We start from the raw sequence: 22284 nt of genomic DNA, 5'->3' as shown, positions 1-22284 counted from the left end.
CCCGGCCACGCTGCCCGCCCGCCGGGGCCGTTTTGCAATGACGCTGCCGTGTCGAGCGCGTGCCGACTCGGGGCGCAGCCAGGTTCCTCACGGCCCACCCTCCTCCCCCTGCAGGCGCCGGCGCTCCCAGCCGCCCCGACTTCGCCCAGGAGCCGAGCGACGTCACCGCGCCCGCGGATTCTCCGCGGTCCGAGCTCAGGCTGCGCTGCGCTGCGAACGGCCGCCCTGCGCCCCGCTACAGGTAAGGCCCGGCCCCGGGGCGCCTCGCTTGGTTTTCCTCCGTCTTTGGGGTAACACGGACGACACATTGTAAAGCTCTGGGAGCGCCCTCGCGCGAGGGGACAGCCCGCGAGTGCACGCGCAGGTGCGCAGCGGGGCGCCCACCGCCCAGGCGGGGACAGGCGCGCTCGTCCCCCGCATCCCCACGTCCCCACGGCGGCCACCCGCGCGCCGCTGGCTCGGAGCAGCTCTCGCCGAGGTCAGTGCCACGCGGCGCCCGGCGGTCGGAGTTGGAAGCAGAAAAGAGGAAAGAGAGGGAGGGAGGGAGGGAGAAACACAGGAAGACAGGGAAAATTAAAAAAAGAGAGAGCGAGGGACAGGGAGAGGGCGGGAAAGGAAGGGAGGAAGGGCCAAGGCTCGGCTCGGAGGCGCTGGCTTGCCCGGTGCCCGGTGCCCGGCAGGGCCGCTCTGGGCCCCCCCCCCCACAGCCACGACGATGCCCCCCGGGGGCCTCTGGTCGAGGAGCCCGCTCCCTTTCATCACGCAAATTCCTCTGACTCCAGGAGCCTGGGCGTCCCCGGAAAAGATTCGGTTCTAGAAAAAAATGTTGAAGACAGTGAGGTGTTCTCTCAGGCAGAACAATCATATTAATTTGGGGTGAGAAGGAGCATAATTATGTTTGCATCTCGCACGTTGCCTTTGGGGTGATGGGGAGGACGGGTCAGTACTGTGCGTTTGTTTCCTTAGAAGACGCCGGTAAAGGCAGAAGTCCATCCGCGTGGGGTGGAGTTCACAAATGTAAAAATATCCCTGTGTGCTCTGCTCATGTAGATAATGATACTTCATTCGGAAGAATTGCACCGGCAGTGGGAATATAGAAAAAGATAGAACAGATATTAATATGACTATTGTAACTTTCATCTTTAAAAGTGTCTTTTATGACTCAATCTTTAGCAGGGAAGTTGAATCAACACTCACAAAAAAATAATAATTTAGGTCTATTTTTGCCAAAAAAAAGCTATTTTTGTCTGCTTTTTGTGTTGCATTAAAGATACCATGTTCACATACATACAATTGCTTCGACCTTAAGATTGTCTGGATTAATTGGCTACGCGACTCAAGTGCACAATGTGAAAGACAACTCTGCCTTTTACTTTGTCGCGTTAACTTCAGCATCTTTTATTTTTTGGAAAATGAAAGAGCTGACAAGCTTGTGGTCTTCTGTGCTCCTCACACACTTAGCAAACCTAGCCCGCCCTTAGAACCCCCGAGCTCGCGGGGCCCATCCTCATCCGTCAGGTGAAAATCGTTCACTTTACAGCTTGTTTTCCTTAAGTGATGAGCTGACTTATTTAATTTAGCGTGTGGTTCAATATCTAAAAATCTGATTAACACATTTTTTCAGACCACCGAACAGTTAAAGACGTAATTTTATTTTTGAGAGCTGATTCAATTGATCGTAAGGGTTGGTAAATTTTGAGAGAGAAGGGAAAGAACACATGAATCCCTGTGAAATAAGAAACATTTGCTAAGTATAAGTCACTCGATCAACCATTTACTTACATAAAAGTATATGTTAGTTTATAACAGGCACCAAAATACAAAACAGTGGATTTTAAGGTAACTTCTAATTAGTTTTAACTCTGAAGAAATATGCTGAATGAAAAGACGACTGATTTCACTATTGCTGAACGGCTTTTGTGTGTAAGACGCCTGTAAAACCAGAGGTAACTTATCTCCACTCCCCATAATCTGGCTTAGCATATCTGTACTATTATAATATAAAATACTCACATGCTAGAGGCTTTGGAAAGAGAGTGGGAAAAGAGCTAAGTTTTTTAATGCTTAAATGTCAGGCTCAGACCCAATTTCCTTGGTAATAAAGCAAAGGGCAGGGGTAGCTCACTCCGATCACGCACATTAGCTACAAAATGTGAAATCTCAGTGTTAATATGACCCTTTCTAACTTAACTTTTATTTAAAAAAACTTGCTCCTGACCACATTCACACTGGATCGTGCGTGTATGACGCACAGGAAATGGTCACGATTCAGGTTCTAACATTATTTGGGGGTTTTTTGGACTCGGTGCGAAGCCGTGTGACACAGCTCTTGACTCGGCGCTGGGAGTGACGGTGCCAGTCACCACGCTGTCACTCCACGTGGCCACAGGACGGTCCCTTCTCCGTCCTGCCGTCGGCTCCGTACCCACAAGGCCAGGGCGTCGGTGGTGGTAAGACGTGGTCTCTATCTCTTAATAAATTCCCGTTAGCAAACAACATGTCGTGGGGAGAAGGAGCAGAATCTAAAGCAGAACTTTGCAGACAGGTTAGAAGCATCTTGTCTGATGTCACTTTTAAGGGCATAGTCACCTTTACGTACAGGGCTCTGGGAAAAGCAAGAAGACGGAAACGTTAGGCAAATCTGACAAAAGCTTTCAGGTGGAAAGGACTACTCTTCATTCTTTTAAAAAGCGGGTAACACATGGGAACGGAGCTCGCTTAGCCAGGGTGCTTTGCACAGGGAGGGAGCCCAGGTCGCCCAGCGACGGTGCCGGGTGGATCGCTCGTACCGCCACGGTCTGGGCTGGTCAGGCAGCCGCGCGCCGAGCTCCAGCTCAGAGTGTGTATCTTATTTGGAATACGAAGCAACACACACAAGTGATTTCTGCGTTGGCTACACTCTGTCAGGAGAAGGTCTTTGAATGCCATGGAGGAGTTCTGCCTCGTCTGCTCTTGAACCGGTCCCTGGAAGAGGTACTTTCTTCAAATTCAGCCCTCTCCACTCTGGCCATAAAGTCGTCGTTGGCTCTGGGGAAGCCATCGGTCTCCGAGTCGAAATCTTAATAGTGGTCATTCTGTTCCTTTACATTTTTTCACTCATTTCCTCACTTGATCTTCTTAACGACCCCACGAGGTAAAGCAGGGTGGGCGTTATTGTGCAGATTTCATTATGACTGATGGGTAGGACTTCTGCAGAAATTGGGTGACTTGGCCAAGGAGACCTGAAGGGCATGTCATAGCTGGACAAGGACCCTTATCACAGAGCAACAGTGTCCCTTAGGGTACATTACGATCCCCTGATGAGGCTGTTACAAATTCAGATTTTGGAGTTCTCCTTCAGAAGCATGGGGATGGGCCCAGAAATAGTCACTTTTGACCAGTGCTCCGTGTAATTCTAAAGCGAGGCCCCATTTGAAACACACACACATGCACACACACACATGCACACACGCATGCACACGCGTTATCGAAAGACAGACAGCTGTCGCCCCCAGCCGTTATATTCTTGGCACAGGGCTTAACTCCTTAATGGTGAAGGATGTTTCCAGCAGAAGGTCAAGATTTTAGTTCAAATCCATTACGTTTCCTGGAATTAGTACGATGTTAATTCGGATGCTTAAAGTAATTATTTAAAGCATATTTTGCAGTCGGCATCATAGGAAAATTCTCCCGGGTGTGCGATGCTGTCAGCGATGCGTGCGTAACCACCACTTGAACTCATTAACACTACTTCTCCAGCCATTGAAGCACGTTAATCAGGACGGAGGCCGCGCCAGGCGCGGCCTGGGCGCCGCGGGCCCACAGCGATCCCAGCAGTGGCGGGGCGCGGGCGCAGCCCGCCTGGCGCGGCGAAGCCGGCCGCTTCACGTCTGTGTCGAAAGCCAGTCCCCGAGCTCAACCAGGAGCACGGAACGATGGCAGCAGCAATTCCGGTGATTGATTTCCGAGTTAAAGCGAGCCGGCAAGCTGGGCCCGGCGTCTCCTCCGCTCTGAAAGGCAAGGGAGCGCGGAGGTCCGAGGGCGGCGACCTGGGGCCGAGCGGGGCCGGCGGGGCCGAGGTGCTGGCTCGGGACACCGACCCGGGCCTGGGAGGCGGCTTCGCATCTCCTCCTCCTAATGTCGAGGACAAGATGCTGCACACATTTCTCTGGAAAAATAAATTGGCAGACAGGGCAGGCAAGCGAAATGCAGGACTTATGACTGCTGTCTTCCAGCTTCCTCCAGTTAAAAGGAAGTCGAGGTGCGTGAGAATTGGGTAAATAAGTTCAAAGTGACAGAGTTGGCCCCAAATCCCTGATTGGATTGATATGTGGCTACTCACTCCTCATCTTTAGCATGGCTCAGGGCTGCCTAAGTCCGTATGTTTTTCTACCACGAGAGGTGTTTGCCAGATTCTCTCCCAGGATGGCTCAAGATGGTCCTGAGAAAGGTGGCATCCTTTCCTTCTTACAATCAGCCGCCCCCACCAAAATATCTTGACCACGATGTCAGTGTGAAGGGAAGCATCATACATAGCAAAGCGGGCGCAGACTCTGATGAGACATGGTGTGGAAACTGACCATATTCCAAAGAAAGAAGCCGTTCACTTGTTTCCCTAAATGACCAATTGTCTGAATTCAATATTTTTAAGGGTCTGTTTTCCTAAAAGGTTTATATAACTACAAACAACTTGCTCCCTAAAAGGTATCTACTTAAATATGCAGTATTCAAACTTTAAAATGTCTGGATATTTTGTCCACAGCCAAGCCACCCTGAACGTGCCTGATTCAGTCTGATCTCGGAAGCTAAGCAGGGTCAGGCCTGGTTAGTAGGTGGATGAGAGACCACCTGGGAAGACCAGGTGCTGTAGGTGTAAAAAATAAAAAAAATAAATAAGGGCTTGTAAGCTGACAAGGTCCTTGCAATCTGTGAGGTCAACCAAGGATTGCCTCGCCTAAAAAAAAAATCACAAAAAGTTTGGATATTTTGATGGAACTTAGAGGGTACAATGTAGGGGAAGAGGGTCTGGCTAGCAATAACTACTGGGTATTCATTCAGCTTCAAATGACCAAATGAAAACTCTAAAACATCTTATGTTTCTTTAAAAATAAATGCAACCTAAGGCCTTTCTCCTACTTAATTCCTGTACTAGAGGACTGTTGACTGACAACTAAGCCAAGAGACTTTTTTGCTGTCTAAAATAAAAACCTCTCAAACTGCATTTGTTTTGTTAAAGTATAATTTTAGTTCGGCATTTCTAAGTACTGTGGAAATATTTCAGCGAGATTAATTTTCCAGGTGAGAGACGAACAGAGATCATCATTTTCTCTCGTGGCCAGATTGTCGTCATTCTGGTATCAGCCTCAAACTGGCGTTGCGAAACCTTTGCCGGCATTCTCCCTGCCGTTTGTGAAACACTCTTCCCGGATGTCTAGCTCTACATCATTTTGACATTCCATTTTGCAGTATCGGTTGCGGGTGTCCAGGTAGCGTGTGTGTTATTTGAAAAGTCACTCAAAGCACAGGACGGCCAGGAGCCCTGACTGGCTGTCGAAATCGCACACCTCAGGCCCAGCATTCTGCTGCCTCTTTGCGCGCATTAGAGTGGACGTCTCTCCAGAACAAGCATCTCCCGAACGCCCTCGGTGCTGGCCCCACTGAGCTCAGGAAGACCGTTGTCTTTGGTTTTATTTTTTAATCGTCCCAGGAATCACAACTGCTTGTTCTTTAAGATAAACAGTGACCAACTCTATGTATTATCAGTGTAATTTGCTTTTTTCCCCCTCGAAGGTGGAAGCAGAATGACACAGACATTGACTTCACCGCGAGTCGTCACTACAGGCTGGATGGAGGCGATTTGGTCATCAGCGGCCCCCGCGCAGAGCGAGATGCTGGCACATACCAGTGCCTGGCCACCAACCCACTGGGGACGATTCTGAGTCAGACGGCGAAGCTCCGATTTGCATGTGAGTCTGTGGGAAACATCTGTGATTCCTGTGGTGCCGAGAACATGCAGTTATTACTGTATTCATGTTAGAAAAACACCCAGCCTTGCTCATCATCCGCGATTTGAGAGCAAGCAGGAGTCGTGGGGGCCAGTCTGGACTCCCGGGGGTGGAAGAACGTAACGGGGTTATCATTCCCGAGAATTATATTTGGAAACGTCTCTAAACATTTCGCATCTGAATATTAAGATAAAGATACATGCTGTGTTACTGTTTTCCCCCTTTTTCTTTCGCGTTGGCTACTAGCGGGCAGCGCACAGTGGGGACCGAGGGCCCTGGTGTCCTTGGGGGAGCAGGGCGTCCTCCCAGGAAAGTGATCAGCCAGGCACAGGGCGGTGTGGGCAGAGGGAAGAGGTGGCCAGAGGCAGGCTTTATGCGAACGGTGACAATGTCTGGCTGCGTCACATAAATGCCATCCGAGTAATTACCTCGGTGACATTTGGGAACATTGGGAGATGAACAGTAGGCGCAGGGCGCCTCGTGTCCTGTGTGTGTGGCGTGCGCAAGGGCTGAGGTGCTTCGCGGCGGGTGCGAGGAAAGCCGCGTGCGAAGCGGGGGAGCCGTGCGCCCGTCCCCTGCCCCTCGCCCCCGTCCCCGAGGGCACATTCGTGGCAGACGAATGGCAGCTACTGCTGCTGCTGTCTGTCACTTTCAAAAAGGTCGCTGTGAAACTCGATTAATAAAATATAGGTCTGAAGCCCACCTTGTCAAATCACTTGAGTCCTCGGGAAATGTATAAATTAATCATCGGGTCCGTTTCCCATTGCGAGTCTTACGTCCCAAAGACCCCTCGCTCCATACACAGTGCCAACTATGGGGACCACTTGGCGATGGCTTTGTTTCTGAACAGATACGTGTGTGTGTGTGTGTACATTCTGAAACACGCACACATGTCTGCATGTGTATGTGTGTACGCGTACGATCACACACACGCACACGCACTCACACACACGCACGCACTGCCAAGCATATCCAAATGGGATTATTCCACCTGGGGACTTAGGAGGATAACGCCAAAGTTCGTGGAGCTGAATGGGATGAGGACAGAGCCCACCCGCTGTGTGGCGACTCGGGGCGACGATCGCGATAAAGCCTGATTTCTGCACCCCGGTGACGGAAAGGTAATAGGGAGCAAAACTGGTGAGAAATTTACTTTCCCGAAATAAATGATTACTCCACAGACCTTGGATTCTCCCAAAATATTGGTCTCCCCTCTTGGACAGGAGTTGACCTTAGAAGATATACATGGTTTGGATCAGAGTCCGCAAGGATAATTTGACTTTCCGGTAAAGGGGAGCCCACATGGCCCGTTGATTCCCTATACCCCGAGTTGCTCGGGGGCTGTGGCTTCTGTCCATTCTTGCAAACGGCCGAACACCGAGGCCCGAAATTAGCGCAGGCTTCACACAGCAAGCTCTCGAATCCACCACGTTGTTACTTCTCACCCCTTTTCTGCTTTGAAAACTCATGTAGCAGCTTTTCTAAGTTAAATAGATATTTTACCTTTGCTAAAAATGAGAAAAGGAAAAAAAAATAAGAGGAAAGGTTTAAATTGAGAAGAAATGGTTTAAATCGAGACGAAATGGTTTGCTTTCGTTTGGACGAATGGGAGACGGACCCGTCCGTCCTCGCTCGCTCCCCTGTCTCTCCGTAAACGTGCCCTTCTCGGGGTCGAAGGCGTGTGTGATCCCCGTTGCTGCAGAAATAGAATGGCGACGTCCGCGAACTCACCTCTCTGCTGAAAACGCAAAGGGTCCGAGGGTCTAGACCCGAAACTCGAAAACCAGAAACGAGAAGCAGAGGGTCCTGTCCCTTCGTCCGGCGCCCGCGCCGGGGCCCGGGTGCTCCCACGGGCCCCGGGCAGAGGTTTGTGTGAGCGCGGTCCTCCCCGCTGACGTGAGTCCTCCCTCAACGAAGCCAGCACATTTTAATCGTCTCTGCGTGTCCCGAGTCTCCCGAGTGCCTCTGTCTGCGGTTCATCCGGAGCCACGAAGCCGCCTTTCGCGAAGGCGACGCGCCGGCTCCGGCTTGGCCTCCGGGTGGTTCGCGTCTTCATGCGGACGAGTGCGAGGATCCACGGAACAAGCGTCATTTCGGTGCGGTGGTTTTCTCTCCCTCATCATTCCTAGAAAAAGAAGAGTAAGTTTCCCTCATCGAGTCTCCTGGTTCTTTGGGCAGAAGAAGCAGGGTCCAAACCCACGTGTCCGTCCAAACGGGAAGTCCCCACCCGGCAGCCCCGTGTCTGGCACCTGCTCTGTGACGCCCCACCTCGCGAGTCCCCGAGGGTGGCTCTGTGGGTAGCAAGCGCTCTCGGTAGGTGGGGTGACGATGCTGGCTGAAAGTTAAGATCTCCGATACAGACGGACCTCATCTCTGAGGAACGATCGGGGGTGTGACATTGGGTGTCCTGCTCACGCAGGGCGGTGACCCACGTCCCCTGAGGCGGTGGAGGTGGAGGCCCCGGGGAATGGCGGCCTGGATTCCTCTGACTCTTCATTCCCTCCCCGAAGTCGGCCGCACATTGGCACCTTCTGAACCTTCACAGCTCGCTTCTAGAAGAATCCACAGTTTACCTGTAAAACCTCTCCGGGCCACTTCCTGCTCTTGTCTTCACAACTTCCAGGCGCCCTGACAGGGACGGCCGTCTCGACCCCAGCAGGGACCCTGAGACGGACGCGCTCTCAGGACATAGCCTCTCGGCGCTCGCCCTCGGGGGCCCGTCCTTCCAGGCTCAGGGAGCTTTTCGCCCAGGTAGATTTTTGATCCATTCTCGCCCCGCCCAAGTGCAGCCCTAATGCAAATTCAGCAGGTGTCTGGTCACCAAGAGCGCCTGCCGCCTGTCCCCTGGCCGCTTGAATGATGGAACCGGTTCGACTTCTTATAAGCTCTACTCGTAGCTGCTGTGACTCGTTTTTCTCAAGGACGTTGGCGGGAAAGGTCGGATGCAGGCTCGCCCCCCTCATATGTATGTTAATGGATTACTCAGCACTCGTTCGAGAGAACATTGCACCTGCCATCCTGTTTAAAATGTCATCCCTGAGGGAAAAAAATAGGTGCTTCGAAGGAAACCTAAGATTCTACTGAGCTGTATTTTTCTGAGATGCTTATGATATACAGCTCTACTAATGAAGAGATCAACATTCGGGGTGAAAGTCACTCACAAAGAGGGGGTTTGGGTCCTGCGCTATTTAATATTAATCACAGGTACCATTTCAAATACGTGCGCCCCATTCCTGCAGAGGTGAAGACAGCCGGCTTGGGCCTCCTCACTGACCGTTCATTTATCCATCCTCGAAGCAACCGGAAAACACCTACTTATATGTATCAAGCCCCTTAATGCTGGGGCCTGAAGATTAAGTGAGAGATGGGAAGTTGCCACTCCGCAGAGCGGACAGGAGACATCTCAACTGCGGTAGAAAGGAAGGAGGGAGGAAGAGGGAGGGAGGGAGGAAGAAGGGGGAGGGAGGGGGAGGGAGGTGGCTAGCCACGGCACGTTTCATGTGACAGGAATCGTTCTGAGCTCTTTGTGTACGTGAACTCCAGTGGCCCTCGCGACAGCCCTGCCACACGAATAGCTCGTGGCGGAGGCGGAGTGCAGTGCCCGCCCTCCCCCTGCCCACTGCGCCCCTCGGAAACGGCCTCGGGCGAAGCACGCGAGGCGGACACCGGGGAGCCGGGGCGGGGGGTGGTGGCCGACGGGTGCTGGGTCGGAGGTGGCCGGGCGCGGGGAGCCTTCCCACAGTGCGGGCCCACGTCGAGCCCCGGGACACGGGTCTGTGTGCCGGACACAGACAGCGGGCAGAGGAGGACGCTCAGGTCGGGGAGGGGCCGGGGACGTGTGGGCGTGGGAATGAGCCTCGGTGCTGGGAGGACGCGAGGACGCAGGCCGAGGACCGGGCGTGGGGACAGGGCCACCGGAGGCCAGGCCCACGGAAGCACTGGTTTTCTAGGGCGAGGCTGGGGAGTCAGAGGGAGCCAGGTCCGCCCAGTATCGGAGGCCTTTATGTCCCAGCTAAACCTATCAACGATAGAGCAGCCGAGCAGCGTGGCGAGATGCGGGGGGAACTCGCCAGGGGTCATCACGGCCTGGAGCTCTAGGCAGAGGCCCCAGAGGCGACCGGCGGTGTCCGAAGGACAGGCCCCCTCACTGTGACAACGGGGTGCCCTGGGACCCACCCTACACAGGCGTGTGAGGCTGAGACTGACGGGGGGCAGAGCCGTGGGGCGCGCTGGGGACGGGCACGCGGTGCTGACGGCGGCGGCCCGGGCGCGCGGCTGTCAGCAGGCCGCGTCGGGGGCGTCGGGGTTCACCCTGAGGACGGCGGGAGCATTTCGAACGATGTGAAGGATTTTGAAATCGTTGTCAAATCATAGTTTGAGAATGCCGCCTACGTTTCCCTTAAAGTTATCTGTCTGACATATTAATTAAGTCACTCACATTACTAAAACCCCAGCACACGTGTTTCGGGGTGCTGCAAACCTCCCTTCTCACCCTTGCAAGAGGAGGGCAAAGAACTCTCGCTCCGCGTCTCAAGGTTGACTGTAGATGGTTCAAAGTTAAAACGCGATCACAGTTCATCCTAGAGGGCTGTAGACGTGTAGCATTTACATGTCGTAATTTTTTTCCAGAGGGATACCAAAGGTTTTACACCTGCAACCATTTACACCATTCTTTTGTGTGCGGGACTCATGAGCTGTTTAGAAACCGTGTTTTATAAATGGAGACATTCGGGCAGGGGAATGGTTTCCGTCCACAGCCACCCAGCCCACCGCAGACCCAGGAGTTCTCATGTGGCCACTTCAAATAATTTTAAATATGAAATACATTTATTTGTAGACCGAGGAAGTTGACTAGAATCCACATAGATCAAAAACCCCAGTCACAGCACAGCGGAAATGTCTTTCGGTAAACGTCAGAACGTCAAGGTCGTCCACTCACAGGACAAGGGCCACTACGTCTTCGTGTTTTCAAAGGTGGCGTGTGTTTTTATTTCAGTCTCTTGCCCAGAGTCTTCAAAAACAAAAAATAAAACAAAAAGAAAAAAATAAACTCTCACATCTAGAAATAAATTTGAAAAGCCTCACAGACACTGACTAGTTCAGAAAGTCAACTTTTTTTCCTCAATATATAAGAAACGCAAAAGTAATTAAATAGGATCCTGATGATATGATGATAAAGTGCATTTTTATCTGAAAAAGAAAATAAGACCCAGGAGATGAAGTTTTAAAAATAGCACTTAAAAACTCATTTGGAAATTGTAGTCTCTGATGATTGCGAAGAGTGTGTTAAGTGGGTAATGCACATCTAATTATAAATAAAAATGCTAGATGGCTTTTAACCTTTTTTTTTTGTACGTCAGAGAAAAGTACCTAAGCAATGTGGGCAAAGAAATATTTTTTCTTTAATTTCTTGAGTAAAAGAAAAATTGATAAATAAGTATTGGTTTTTCATTATCATTTTAGAAATGGCACTAAACAATGTTGCGATGAATTTGATATTCTGAATTTGGCATAATGGAACAATAATATAACCGCCAACTGGTATCATATCGAGGAGAAAGCTTTGTCTTTGCTTTTAAAAATGATTCACACCTTAAACAAATGGACTCTGAACAGTGGCGTGGTTGGATTACGGCAAGCCGCTATTACATTTATTTTCAAAATCAACAGGGTAGTACATCACCCAGGGCTTTATCCTCATTTTTTCCTTCATCATCACAGCTGGACATCTCTTTATGTGTCTTATCAGAAATGATACTTCTGCAGAATTCGTGCCTTCTCCCACCTCCCACCTCCACTTACATTCAGCAAGACCCGGGCTATTTTGGTCTATTTGAATTAAATTGCACATTCGCGGTGCACAAACCGAGTCGAGGTGGAAAGGGACGGTGTTAGAAAGTAAGATATTCGTCCTGTCAAAACCAAGAGTTTCTGATTTGTAAAATTGAGAGAAGAGCCCAAAGCTGATACGCTTTTTTTTTTTTTTTGACACTTGCATTATTTGACAAATGGTTTTGAGGAAGTTATGAACATAGCCTTCAGAGAGTTTGCCGTTGAGATTTATAAAATCGGTTCAGAATTTTAGCAAAACGCTTGTTTGAGCTAAAGAATCAGATGAAATCTTTTTTGAGTTTTATTATTAATAGGTAGCCAGTGTTCCCTAAACAGCAAATGAGAATCATGTGTTTTTAAAAGGAAATGCTAATAATAGAGAGGTTTTCGTGGGATCCTCTGCTTCGTACCCCACGGTTTAAGGTGCTGATGCGTGCCTGGTCCTTTCGAGGTGTGTAACCGTGGAGAGGGTGACAACACACGTCCACAGGCCATCGGCCAAGCGTCACCCAGCCAGGCCCAGGAGCAGACGGCTGCCCCCACCCCCTCGGGTGGCCTGCCTCTTCCTACCCGCCCTCCGGCCCCGTCATGATGTGTACATGTATGACTCAATACTGCCGTTTTGAATTTCACATAGCTAAAACAGTACACCATACAGTCCCCCAAGTCTGGCTTTGCAGCCAGCAGTGCCCGTGGGACCCGGCCATGCTGTCGTAGGGGACCGTGGCTTGCTCATTCCCATCGTTTGGCATAGTTTCCCGTGTGACTGCCCTGCCGGTCGTGAGTGATGCCTGCTGGTCACATGCTTCCAGGGGCGAGGATGGGTAGTTCCTCATTCCTGTTCTGGGACGTATGTTTTGGAACATTTGCATACATTTCTCTGTCGTATGTACCATAGCGTAGAATTAAAGGTTATGTGGCTATGTATATTCACAACTTCAAAAGATAAAACCAACTGTTGTTCAGAGTGATTTAAAAAATTTTATCCACTTACGAGCAACATTTTCTTGCCGATACTCACTGTTGTCTGCATTTTTAAATGTTAGCATTTGGGGGGAGATGCACAAGGTGTCTCATTTTGGTTTCATTTGTTTCCTGGTAAGTAATCAAGTGAGAACTTTTTTCTGTGTGTCTCGGCTACTCGCAAACCCCAACCCTCTTCGAAAGCACATTTAAGTCATTTTTCCAGTTTTCCATTGCATCGCCTTTCCTTTTGTGGCTGACCGACTAGGCGTGAGCCTGCCGTTCTCTTATGTAAGGAGGCAGCTTCTCCAAACGGGCGGCTTACGTTTTTACTCATAATCATGTCTTTCCATAGGTAGAAATTTTTAAATTGAGTGTGGTCCGATTTATCAGTCTTGTCCCACGTGTGACGATGCTTTCGTAGAGCGTTAAGAAGCGCCCTCCGGCCCCGGCTCCGTGACGGGTCCTCCCGTGTGGTCTTCTGTCGTTTATCATGTCGTCCCTCATGGCTAACGTTGCGACGCACCTGGAGTTTGTTAGGCAGGTTCAATATAGACATTGTTTTCTGCAGGGACCCAGTTGGCCAGCAAATGTATTAAAAACGCAGTCCTTTCTTCAGGGTCCGTTGGTGCCACCGCTGTGGGAAATCGGTGTGCGTACCTGCCGCCGGGGACCGCTCCGCGGCCTCTCTCTTCTGCTGGCGTGTTTGTCGGTCCTGTGTGGCCGCTCCCCTGTGAATTCCTGCAGTCCCACAGTAAGCCTGGGTGTCCCGTAGTTATTAAAATAGATGACAGAGTAGGGAAAACCCTGAGGCTCAAGTTGGAAGCTAACTCGAGGAGAAAAAAAAAACAAAAACCAAAGACAATAAAAAGAGAATACAAGTTAATATCCCAGGGCCCGAACCAATTTCTAACACCGAGCTGTCTAGGGGCCACGGCAGAAGGGTTCATGCCTTTTATGGGATGAAAACTTCCAAATTGTTTCTGCAAGCATCATTGCTCTAACTCTAGAGACTGAGAGGCCGTCCTGTGTATCATCACCAAGAGTGGGTGATAGTCTTTCTCTGTCTGACTTATTTCACTTGGCATAATACCTGCCAGGTCCACCTGTGTCGTCACAAATGGTAAGACTTCATTCTTTTTTCGTGGCTGAGAACTATTCCATTGCAGATACGTACCGCATCGTCCTCATCCAACACCTGAGACTAATGTAATCTTGAACGTCAACTATGACTGAAAAAAAAGTGTGGGGGACAGTTCTCTCACAATGAGCTCGTGGCGGCTTTTGCGTTCTATTTTTTAAGCCTTTCGCATGATGGTTGTTTGGAAGCTTCCTGATCCCCGTGCCCAGTTGACGGCCACCACGGCTGATGTCGCTGCTCTCTGTGCAGACCTCGCCCACCTCTGATCTCCCCCAGCATGGGCAGGGCCTGTGACGTGAGCTGCTAATTCTTCCCCCCCGAGCGAATCCAGTGCTAGCCGTGGCCCTACACTGTGAGTCGTTCTTGGGGGGAGTCTCACAAAGTGTGAGAGAGCCAGTGCCTACCTATTTCAGAAAGCCAGTTAGACTGTGTCCCTGGAGTGCCCTCTGTGTGCCGTTAGGAGGCTGAGCCTCCGCCCGTACTGCCCCGACAGGCGCTTGGGGAAGAAGCTCGTTCTGGTTCCCGACGTGGAGTCGTCATGCATACGTTACTCGCTTCTGCGTCTTCGTGGGAGTCGGGGACAGGTGTGAATTCACAGAGATGAGGTGCGTGAGCACTTCAGGCTTTACCGTCCTGCGAGCTTTCTCTCTGATATTTCAGACACGTGTCTGACAAGTATCCTAGCCTTCCCGACGGTTCTCTCTGGCTGGAGGGCATGATCCGTGCCCACGCTCAGAACTACCACGTGAAGGAGGAGGCGCTGCGACCACCCCACATTTCACAGATGAGGAAAGTTGGGTGCAAGGATGCGAGCTCATACGCACACGGGGACATCAGGGCATCGCAACGCTGGGCTCCGAGGCCAGACAGGTGTGCTGCTCCTGTGCTCCTGCGCACACGCGGCCTGGGCTGTCAGACCGCGATGTGCACACGCCCTGGGGAGCCGGCTCGCCCCCGCCCCCTCGGGAGCCGGCTGCACGGCCGCCCTGCTCCTGCGGGCCCGCAGCGGCCAGAGTTCACACTTCCGGTGGCCCCGCCGTTGGGACCTCACTGCCGGACGGAGTAGCAAACGTTGACCAGAGGCCGGCGGCTACAGACGGTCCAGCAGCAGCGTTTCTGGAGGGGCCACCCCAAGGCCAGTCGGGGGGCAGGTCTGCGAAGGGCTCCATGCGCCCAGAGAAAAAGCAGATGCTAATCTATATTTCCAAACTCCGACTTGGGCGTTTAACACGTCTATTTACATGTTCAAATCATGCATATCTATGAAGCACCTACTATGTGCCAAACGCGTGTGGAAGCAATGAGCGAAATCCAGTCTATTTTCTGTCTTTGGGCGTCTGCTCAAATACAGCCGCAGGCGCGTTAAAAAACAAGTCTAAATGCCGTCGGGATGGCGAACAGAGCGAAGCGTGCTTCGGCATTGCCCAGGGCGAGAGACCGGGCGGTAGCGCCAGGCGGGAAACACCGGCTGCCAGGCGTGGGCGTCTCGCGACGGCTGGGCCCGCAGGTGCAGACGGGGCCCACCTGCAGACGCGGTTTACCGGGTCCGGGGCACGTTTTCCTACCTTTGTGAGAATCGTGCAGTTGAGAGATCAACTTTCACATGCATATTAATGTGTTGTTTTGCATAAATCAATTCTCGTTTTATGAATGGAGATTCTATAACCCTCGTTTAATTCTGCCAAAAATCCCGTCCCTAAGCGCTGCTGGAGTTCTTCTTACTTGGCTTTCGTCCCTGAGCACAGAGGATTTATTTTAATTATTTCATCGTTTTTAAGCAAAAGAAATCAGATGTAAACAACTTTTGCAGGAAGTGTTTGTGCCTGCCGTTGCCCCTCGCTTTCTAGAAGGTTCCGCATTTGTCCTTGTTCTCCGTGTTCATTTAGAAAGTAACCCTAGCGATCGCATTTGAGAAGGTGTGTGATCGGGTGGCCCAGCCCCGGATTCATGGCTTCCCCGTGGGCGAGGCTAGCTGACCGAGGGCCCTGCGGTTGCTAGTCATACAAATGTGAGTTTTAATACAAGTGCATCCAGCGAGCAGGCCCTGGGCTCACTTAACGTCCCACGGTGACCGAGTGGAGCGGCCAGGCCTTAGCTGGTCTGCCCGGCCATTGGACGCGCTCCGAGCAGAGCCATGGCTGGCCGCAGTGTCCCCGAGGTCCGGGGTCCCAGGGACGCGCCTCACTCCTGCCTGGGCCCGGCTCCTCCGCCTCTTTCCACAGTTAGCGGGAGCCGGGGTCAGGCTCCATGATGCTCTGGGTAGATGCGCCCCGCCCCCCAGCACCATCATCCTCACAGGAATGAAGAGGGGTGTGGCAAGTCCGTCCCCAGGCCCACACCCGAGCACGCGTGTGCACCCCGTCTGTGCCCCGAACACCGCCTCCGACTCATCAGGCCTGCGCGGGGCGCACTCGGGCATCGCGTGTAATATGCCCAGAGCTCCGAGGTCACCCCCCCGGCCCAGGCCTCGTGTGCACACCACGCTGCACGTTCCCGTTCTGAGGGCATTTCCTAGCCCTGCCACTGCCGGGGCTCTTCCAGAACCCCCAAAACCACAGGTCCGTCACCAGCTGCACCCTGACACTCACAGCCTCTGCTCTGACCTTGCTCCTGTCTGTCGCGTCACCTGAAGTCCGTCTCTCACCTGAGCATGCCGCTTCTCCCGTGACCCCTGACCTGCTGACCCCGCCCCCCAGAGCCTCCTGCTGCTCAGTCTGAGCATAGAGACAGAGTCCCCTGTGTCCCCGCGTCCCTTCTCCACAGCCCCCTCCCCCGTGTCCACGGCCCGGGTTGTGGGCTGTGCTGGAAGGAGCCATTCGAAACCACGAGAAAATGACATTGTTTATTTAGGAACACGGGGAACGGTGAGAGAGTGGGTGAGGTCGGCAGGGGCTGGGCAGGCAGGGCCCAGGTCGTGCTGGCCTCGTCATCCACCTCCCAGATCTGGGTTTGCGTCCCGAGAACAACGGGACCCCGTGCAGTTTTTAGAAACAGGCTTCATCATCTCGTTGTCAGGTGCTTGTGCGATCTAATGGAATTGACTGTGTGATTGAACAGGTTACATCATCAAAATTCTAATCGTGTTGCTTTGGCTAACACGTATGACAACGCACTGAAGAGGGCAGGCGTGGGAGCGGGCACCGGTTTGGGAGGCGGAGCGGCCGTTCGGAGGCTGGTGATGAAGACGCGCTGGCCACGGAGGAGGCGAAGGGTGGACGCGTGGCTGAGAAATCCTGGACGTGGTGGAGCAGCACCGGCTGTGGGGCGGGGCGCGGGCTCCGAGGGCGAGGGCGACGCCCGAGTCAGTCACGCGCCTGAGACCGTCAAGCGGCCAGGCGAGGACGACGCCTGAGACCGTCACGCGGCCGGGCGAGGACGACGCCTGAGACCGTCACGCGGCCGGGCGAGGCTGACCGTTTGCTGTGATGAGGAGGAGTCTGAGACCCACGCCGAGGACTTCGAGCTGTGTTTGAGATGTCACCATCAGCGTGAGGCCCCGTGTCACAGGAGGAGGATCTGGGCTGACCACACGACCTTGGGAATGACCCGTGCCTAAGCGCCACTCGAAGCCATGGGAGTGGCCGAAGTCACCAGGCGTGACATTGGCAAAAGGAAAATGGAGTCCCCAGAAATAAATCCAAGTAATTCCAATTAGCAGGCATCAAGGAATAGAGCTAGAGACATTCATGATTTTAGATGGCAACACAGCATCTGATTATGTGACTTTCTGGGATTATTTTAAATGATTGGCTGATAAAGGACTTCGTTAGACTTTATCGGGTGGTGCTGTGACTCTCCAGCATCGCTCCTTGACTCGTTTGACCACGTACGTCCTCAGGGCAGAGAGTCAGAAGCTACACGGTGGGGGGAGGGGAGGTTTCACCCTCCGAGGCAGGAGCGCCTCGACCAGCAGCCCTGGGACCCCATTCTGTGTGTCCCGCCTGCAGTGGCCCGGCCACCACTCCGTGTCACTTAAGTTTTCAGTTGGCCTCTGATGAGTGGCAAGTTTTTGTGGTTTTAATTTGGATTTTGTCGGTTATTAATAGAATTGAACTTTTTGATATGCATCCTGGAAGTCTGTCATTCTTTTGCAAAATTTCTACACCTGGTTGTTGCCTAGTTTTGTACTGAAGGGCTCAGCTGTTTTCTTATTAATTTCCAGCATTTTTTTTAATTCTAAGTATATTAATATTTTTCCATTATCAATGAAATAAAACATTTCCATTTTTATTTTCACTTTGCTCATGTTAGTTTTAGAATATAGAAAGTTCAGCATGAAAAATTACTTTTTGTAATTCAATTTATCTCTCATTTTCTTTACAATTTTTGTTTCGCAACACCCATGTGAATGTTTCCTTAAGCCTGGGATTGCTGGTCGTCTTGTGATTTCACTTATTTCAGTAGATCTTTTATTCACTCAGAATTTACTTTTGTACTGAGGTAAATTCCTGTTTCTCTTTCCCACCTCCATCCCGTGATTTCCACTTAAATTCCTGGTAGATCTTTGCGGTGGGGATCGTGCCGTGTGGCGGTTAAGAGTGAAGTCCCCGACTGCCAGAAATGACGCCCCCGCCCAGGCAGCTGCACCCTGGCCGGCGGCACGGTGAGCTGTTCTGCAAAGCCAAAGCCGCGCCATGAGGTGACGGTTCTCTGGAGAAAGCCCGTGTATTAAGTAAAGACAGACTTCTAAAATGGCGCGCTGCCTAGACCACAGTCGTTTCTGGAGCTCTCTCCCTCCTGTGACGAGGTCAGATGCTGCCGAGACCGGAGCGTCTGAACCGGGGGGACCGCGGGGAGCGTTGTCTTTGAGCCCATCCTGTCAGTCTCGGTTGTCCCCATGGACGTGGCCGTGTGTCATCCCTGTCGCAAATCAGCCCCTGCAGGTTGGATTGGAAAGGCGATGTGCGTGATTGAGATATTGTCAACAGCAAGGCGCGTTCTGGCCCCAGAGCTGTTAGATTCTGATTGATAAAGTTTAATATTTTGAAAGGAGTTAAAAAAAAAAAGAGAGAGACTATTATTCCAACTCCTTTGTTCGGGTGTGGGTGAATTTCCTTTTCTCCCCCAGGCTTTCACTGTAGCAGTGTGACCGAGGTGCCAATAAATTACCGAATGCAATATCCAGGTGTCCAGGTGACGTTTTGCTGCTGTCACTACTTCTCCGTGGGCGAGAGAAAAGACAGCGAGTTTCTGGAAAAGGTGTCAGCGCTCAGCAATAAAATAAGGATCTCATTGAACAGAAAGTAATGAAATCACCCAATTTATTTCCCTCTCACTGTCTTGACGCGGGTAAATCTTGCTTCATACGAGTCGCGAAGCCCGCATGTGTCGGGCGGTGCATGGTTTATGTGCGGGGGACCGGAGGAGGGCTCATAAATACTCTAATAAAAAGTGTGGGTGGAGGCAGCTTACTTTTTCAAATAACAGAAGTTTCATTCTTATGTGGGGTGGTAGCTGTTAAGAGTCAACTTTCTCACCCTTCTCCGTTCCTACTCCCTCCCCCCGCTTCTGCTGGACCCCTGGGGAGCCGCGCCCCAGCCCCTCGATGCCAGCTTGCCCGCCAGTCTCTCCAGGGTGCAGCTGCCTTTGCAGGAGGGGCTTCTGAGGCGGGTCCCAGGCCCCCCTGGCTGTGTCTCCTACGGATCAGGAGATACGAGTCTAATAGGCGAGGGGGGTGGGGCAGAGCAGGGTCAGCAGGATCTCTCTGTAAAGAGCCACATGGTACATACCTCTGATTGGCTGGCCAGGGTCTCTGCGGCTACAGGGAGACAGTGAAAACAGTGAGCCAGTGGGCATGGCTGTGTTCCAATAAAACTTTATTTTCAACAACGAATAAGTGGTAAGTCAGACTTAGCTCATGAGTCATGGTGGTCTGCTGGGCCCCCGAGTAGGTGTAGAATATCTTTTGGATTCATTCTGCCAAAGTCAATACCTAACACTTATTGGGCATCTACTTAAAATCCCCTGTCATTTAGCCGAACTAAAAGGTAGATGCTATCGTAAGCATGTTTTACAGATAAATAAACAGGAGCTGATGAAGATTAAGTGATTTACTGGTACATGGTGGAAGGCGTTTGAGGTCAGGACCACTCGGGGCCCAAGCTTCTAACCACAGCACCATAGGCTTCTCGTTTAATCAGAAGGAATGGGAATCCCATGAGAACCTCTGGTGGTGAGACGTTTCTGTGTGTGGATAAATTTTTTTTTAATTAATAAGTAATGTACCATATATATTCCAGCTTATTACTCACAAGATATTGGGTTGTTATTAATATTTAAATTTAATTGTTTAAATTTTTATTCAGAGAAAAATTAACCAAGAATTTACTGTTAGGGGAAAAAATGCAGAAAATAAATACAGGATATGTAAAATCAGCATGAAATGAAAAACAAGTAGGAAAATGGAGCGATAAATGAGATGAGTCTTTACATTCTCGCTCTATCACTTACAAGGTGTATGATTTTGGGCAAGTTGAGTTCTGAGCCCTAATTGTGAAGCTAGAGAAACATTAGGACTACGGCCGTAAAAAAAATCATCTCGAGGATCTGTTGAGTCACTCCTTGGAGGCGTGCTCGCACGGATCTACCAGCACGTAACAATCATCCGAATTATACATGATTAAATACCTCTACGCACTCTACACACATGTGAAAGTGCACGGCATATGTGAACGTATATGTTAAAAAGTCACTTTTTCTTCGAATGAATGAAGAGGGTCTGTGTTTAAATGATCTAAACCAAAAACGCTTTGAATTTGAAGCGAAATTTCAGCAGCACGTTTCAGGGATTCTGAGGCATGGCGTCCAGAGGGCCCGGCGGGGTCGCCCGTCGGCCGGGGCGGAGGGGCCGGCCCCTGTTTCTTTCAGAGAGGTGGTTTCATGCAAGGGCCTGGAACCTGTTTGCTGATGGCAGGGGACGTGCTTGCATCCAAACCGACTGCCTGCTGGCAGCGTGACTTTGCGACGACAAGCCAGAGACCGTTTCGAAAGCGCAGGGTTTCGGAAGCACTGTCCGCTCGCCGGCCTGTGGCTTCCGGGGGCGGGGGGGGGGGGTGGTGTTCAGACGCGAGGCGCCCAGAGGCACCGTGCGGACTTAGCCGCGCCGCGTGCCCCGTGTCAGAGGCCAGTCTGCACACTGTGCACCGGCCGGTCCCACAGGCGACTCGGTCCCACAGGCGACTCGGCCGCGGGCTGGTGTCTGTCGCTGCATGTTCGGGCTCCCCCTCCCTCTGCAGCGGCTCACAGCTCACAGTCCCGAAAGCTGGGTTCGGACACACTCATCCGAGTCCTGGGCGCAAACGGGCCCTTTCCACTCAGCGGCTGCTCTTCCTCTCTGTGCAAAATAAACGAACTTGCATTTTGTGGATGGCTCGGTCCCTGCCTCCTGGGCCACAGCCTCTTAGAACCAAGCCTCAGAGTGACATGCCACAACCTCTGCCAAGCGCCGTTGGTGGCACAGACCACGCCTGGAACAACGTGGCGGGAAGGGACTTGACGAGGCTGTGGCCACCACTGGCAGGTGCATTCTGGGCCGCTTCGGGGCCGACTGCACCACGTACAGAGTGAATCCAGCCTCTCCTCTGTGAAATCACCTGGGACCCAGCAACACTCGGCCTCATCCTATCTTCATTCCTGATGAAAACAGCGTGGGCTCCGTCGCGGTGTGTGGCTGTCACACATTCACTACACGGTGACCCTGAGCGAGGTGTTAGCCCGTGCTTGGTGGGCGATCAGCCGATCGCCGCAGGGAGAACCAAGCCCTTCCACTGCAGCTCACGGTCTAGTCAGGAAAAACCGATACATCAAGCAGGAGTGATTTTGACACTGATGGACCTCGGGGGTGGGGGGCTTGCCAGGGAGCGGCCGCTGTGGGTGCCGGCCCAGGGGGCGTCTCCGAAAGGGAATGGGGGCCCCAGATGCTGGAGCCACAGGCGGCCAGCCCAGGGATCTCAGGGGGGACCTCTGCAGAAGAAACGGCGAGGCCATGGCCGTGCACGGGGGAAGGGGGCCGTGCACCCTGAGAGGCGGGGAACGAGGCGGCCTGTGTTTTCTGGGCCACGCGTGGAAGTGACGAGAGGGGGGACGGTTGTGCGGAGCTGGACGCGCTCAGGCAGCCGGTCAGTCGGCGTTGTTCTCACCGATCATGAATCAAGGGTCCGCTGAGTGTCTGCTGTGTGCTGGCTCCTTGCCACATCGGGGACACGGCGGCGAGGCCATCGGTGCCCTCTGTGAGGGGCGGCCACCCAAACCGTGGGGCCCCGGTGCGGCCCCTTAAAACAGTTCTGCAAACACATGACTTAACAAGCACACTCGACGTTTGAGAGGTTCTTCTGGTAAGTCCTACTGAAATGCAAGCCAGCCTCT

The 22284-nt window shown here is 52.1% G+C and overlaps 1 protein-coding gene and 1 pseudogene across 1 annotated transcript in view; both read left to right on the top strand.

The window, feature by feature from the left end:
- CNTN6 (contactin 6) overlaps positions 1 to 22284 on the top strand; it is a 177028-nt gene that overhangs the window by 66755 nt on the left and 87989 nt on the right. The window contains exons 3-4 of the mRNA XM_036219494.1: positions 115 to 241; positions 5770 to 5945. Coding sequence (XP_036075387.1) covers positions 115 to 241; positions 5770 to 5945 — 303 coding nt within the window. The remainder of the gene's footprint in view (positions 1 to 114; positions 242 to 5769; positions 5946 to 22284) is intronic.
- Positions 4734 to 4852, top strand: LOC118602051 (annotated as a pseudogene).

Source organism: Rousettus aegyptiacus, unplaced genomic scaffold (assembly GCF_014176215.1).
Source record: "Rousettus aegyptiacus isolate mRouAeg1 unplaced genomic scaffold, mRouAeg1.p scaffold_m13_p_4, whole genome shotgun sequence".
Classification (NCBI taxonomy): Eukaryota; Metazoa; Chordata; class Mammalia; order Chiroptera; family Pteropodidae; genus Rousettus; species Rousettus aegyptiacus.
The sequence above is the reverse complement of the archived record's forward strand: the minus strand, read 5'-3'. Positions and strand labels throughout refer to the sequence as shown.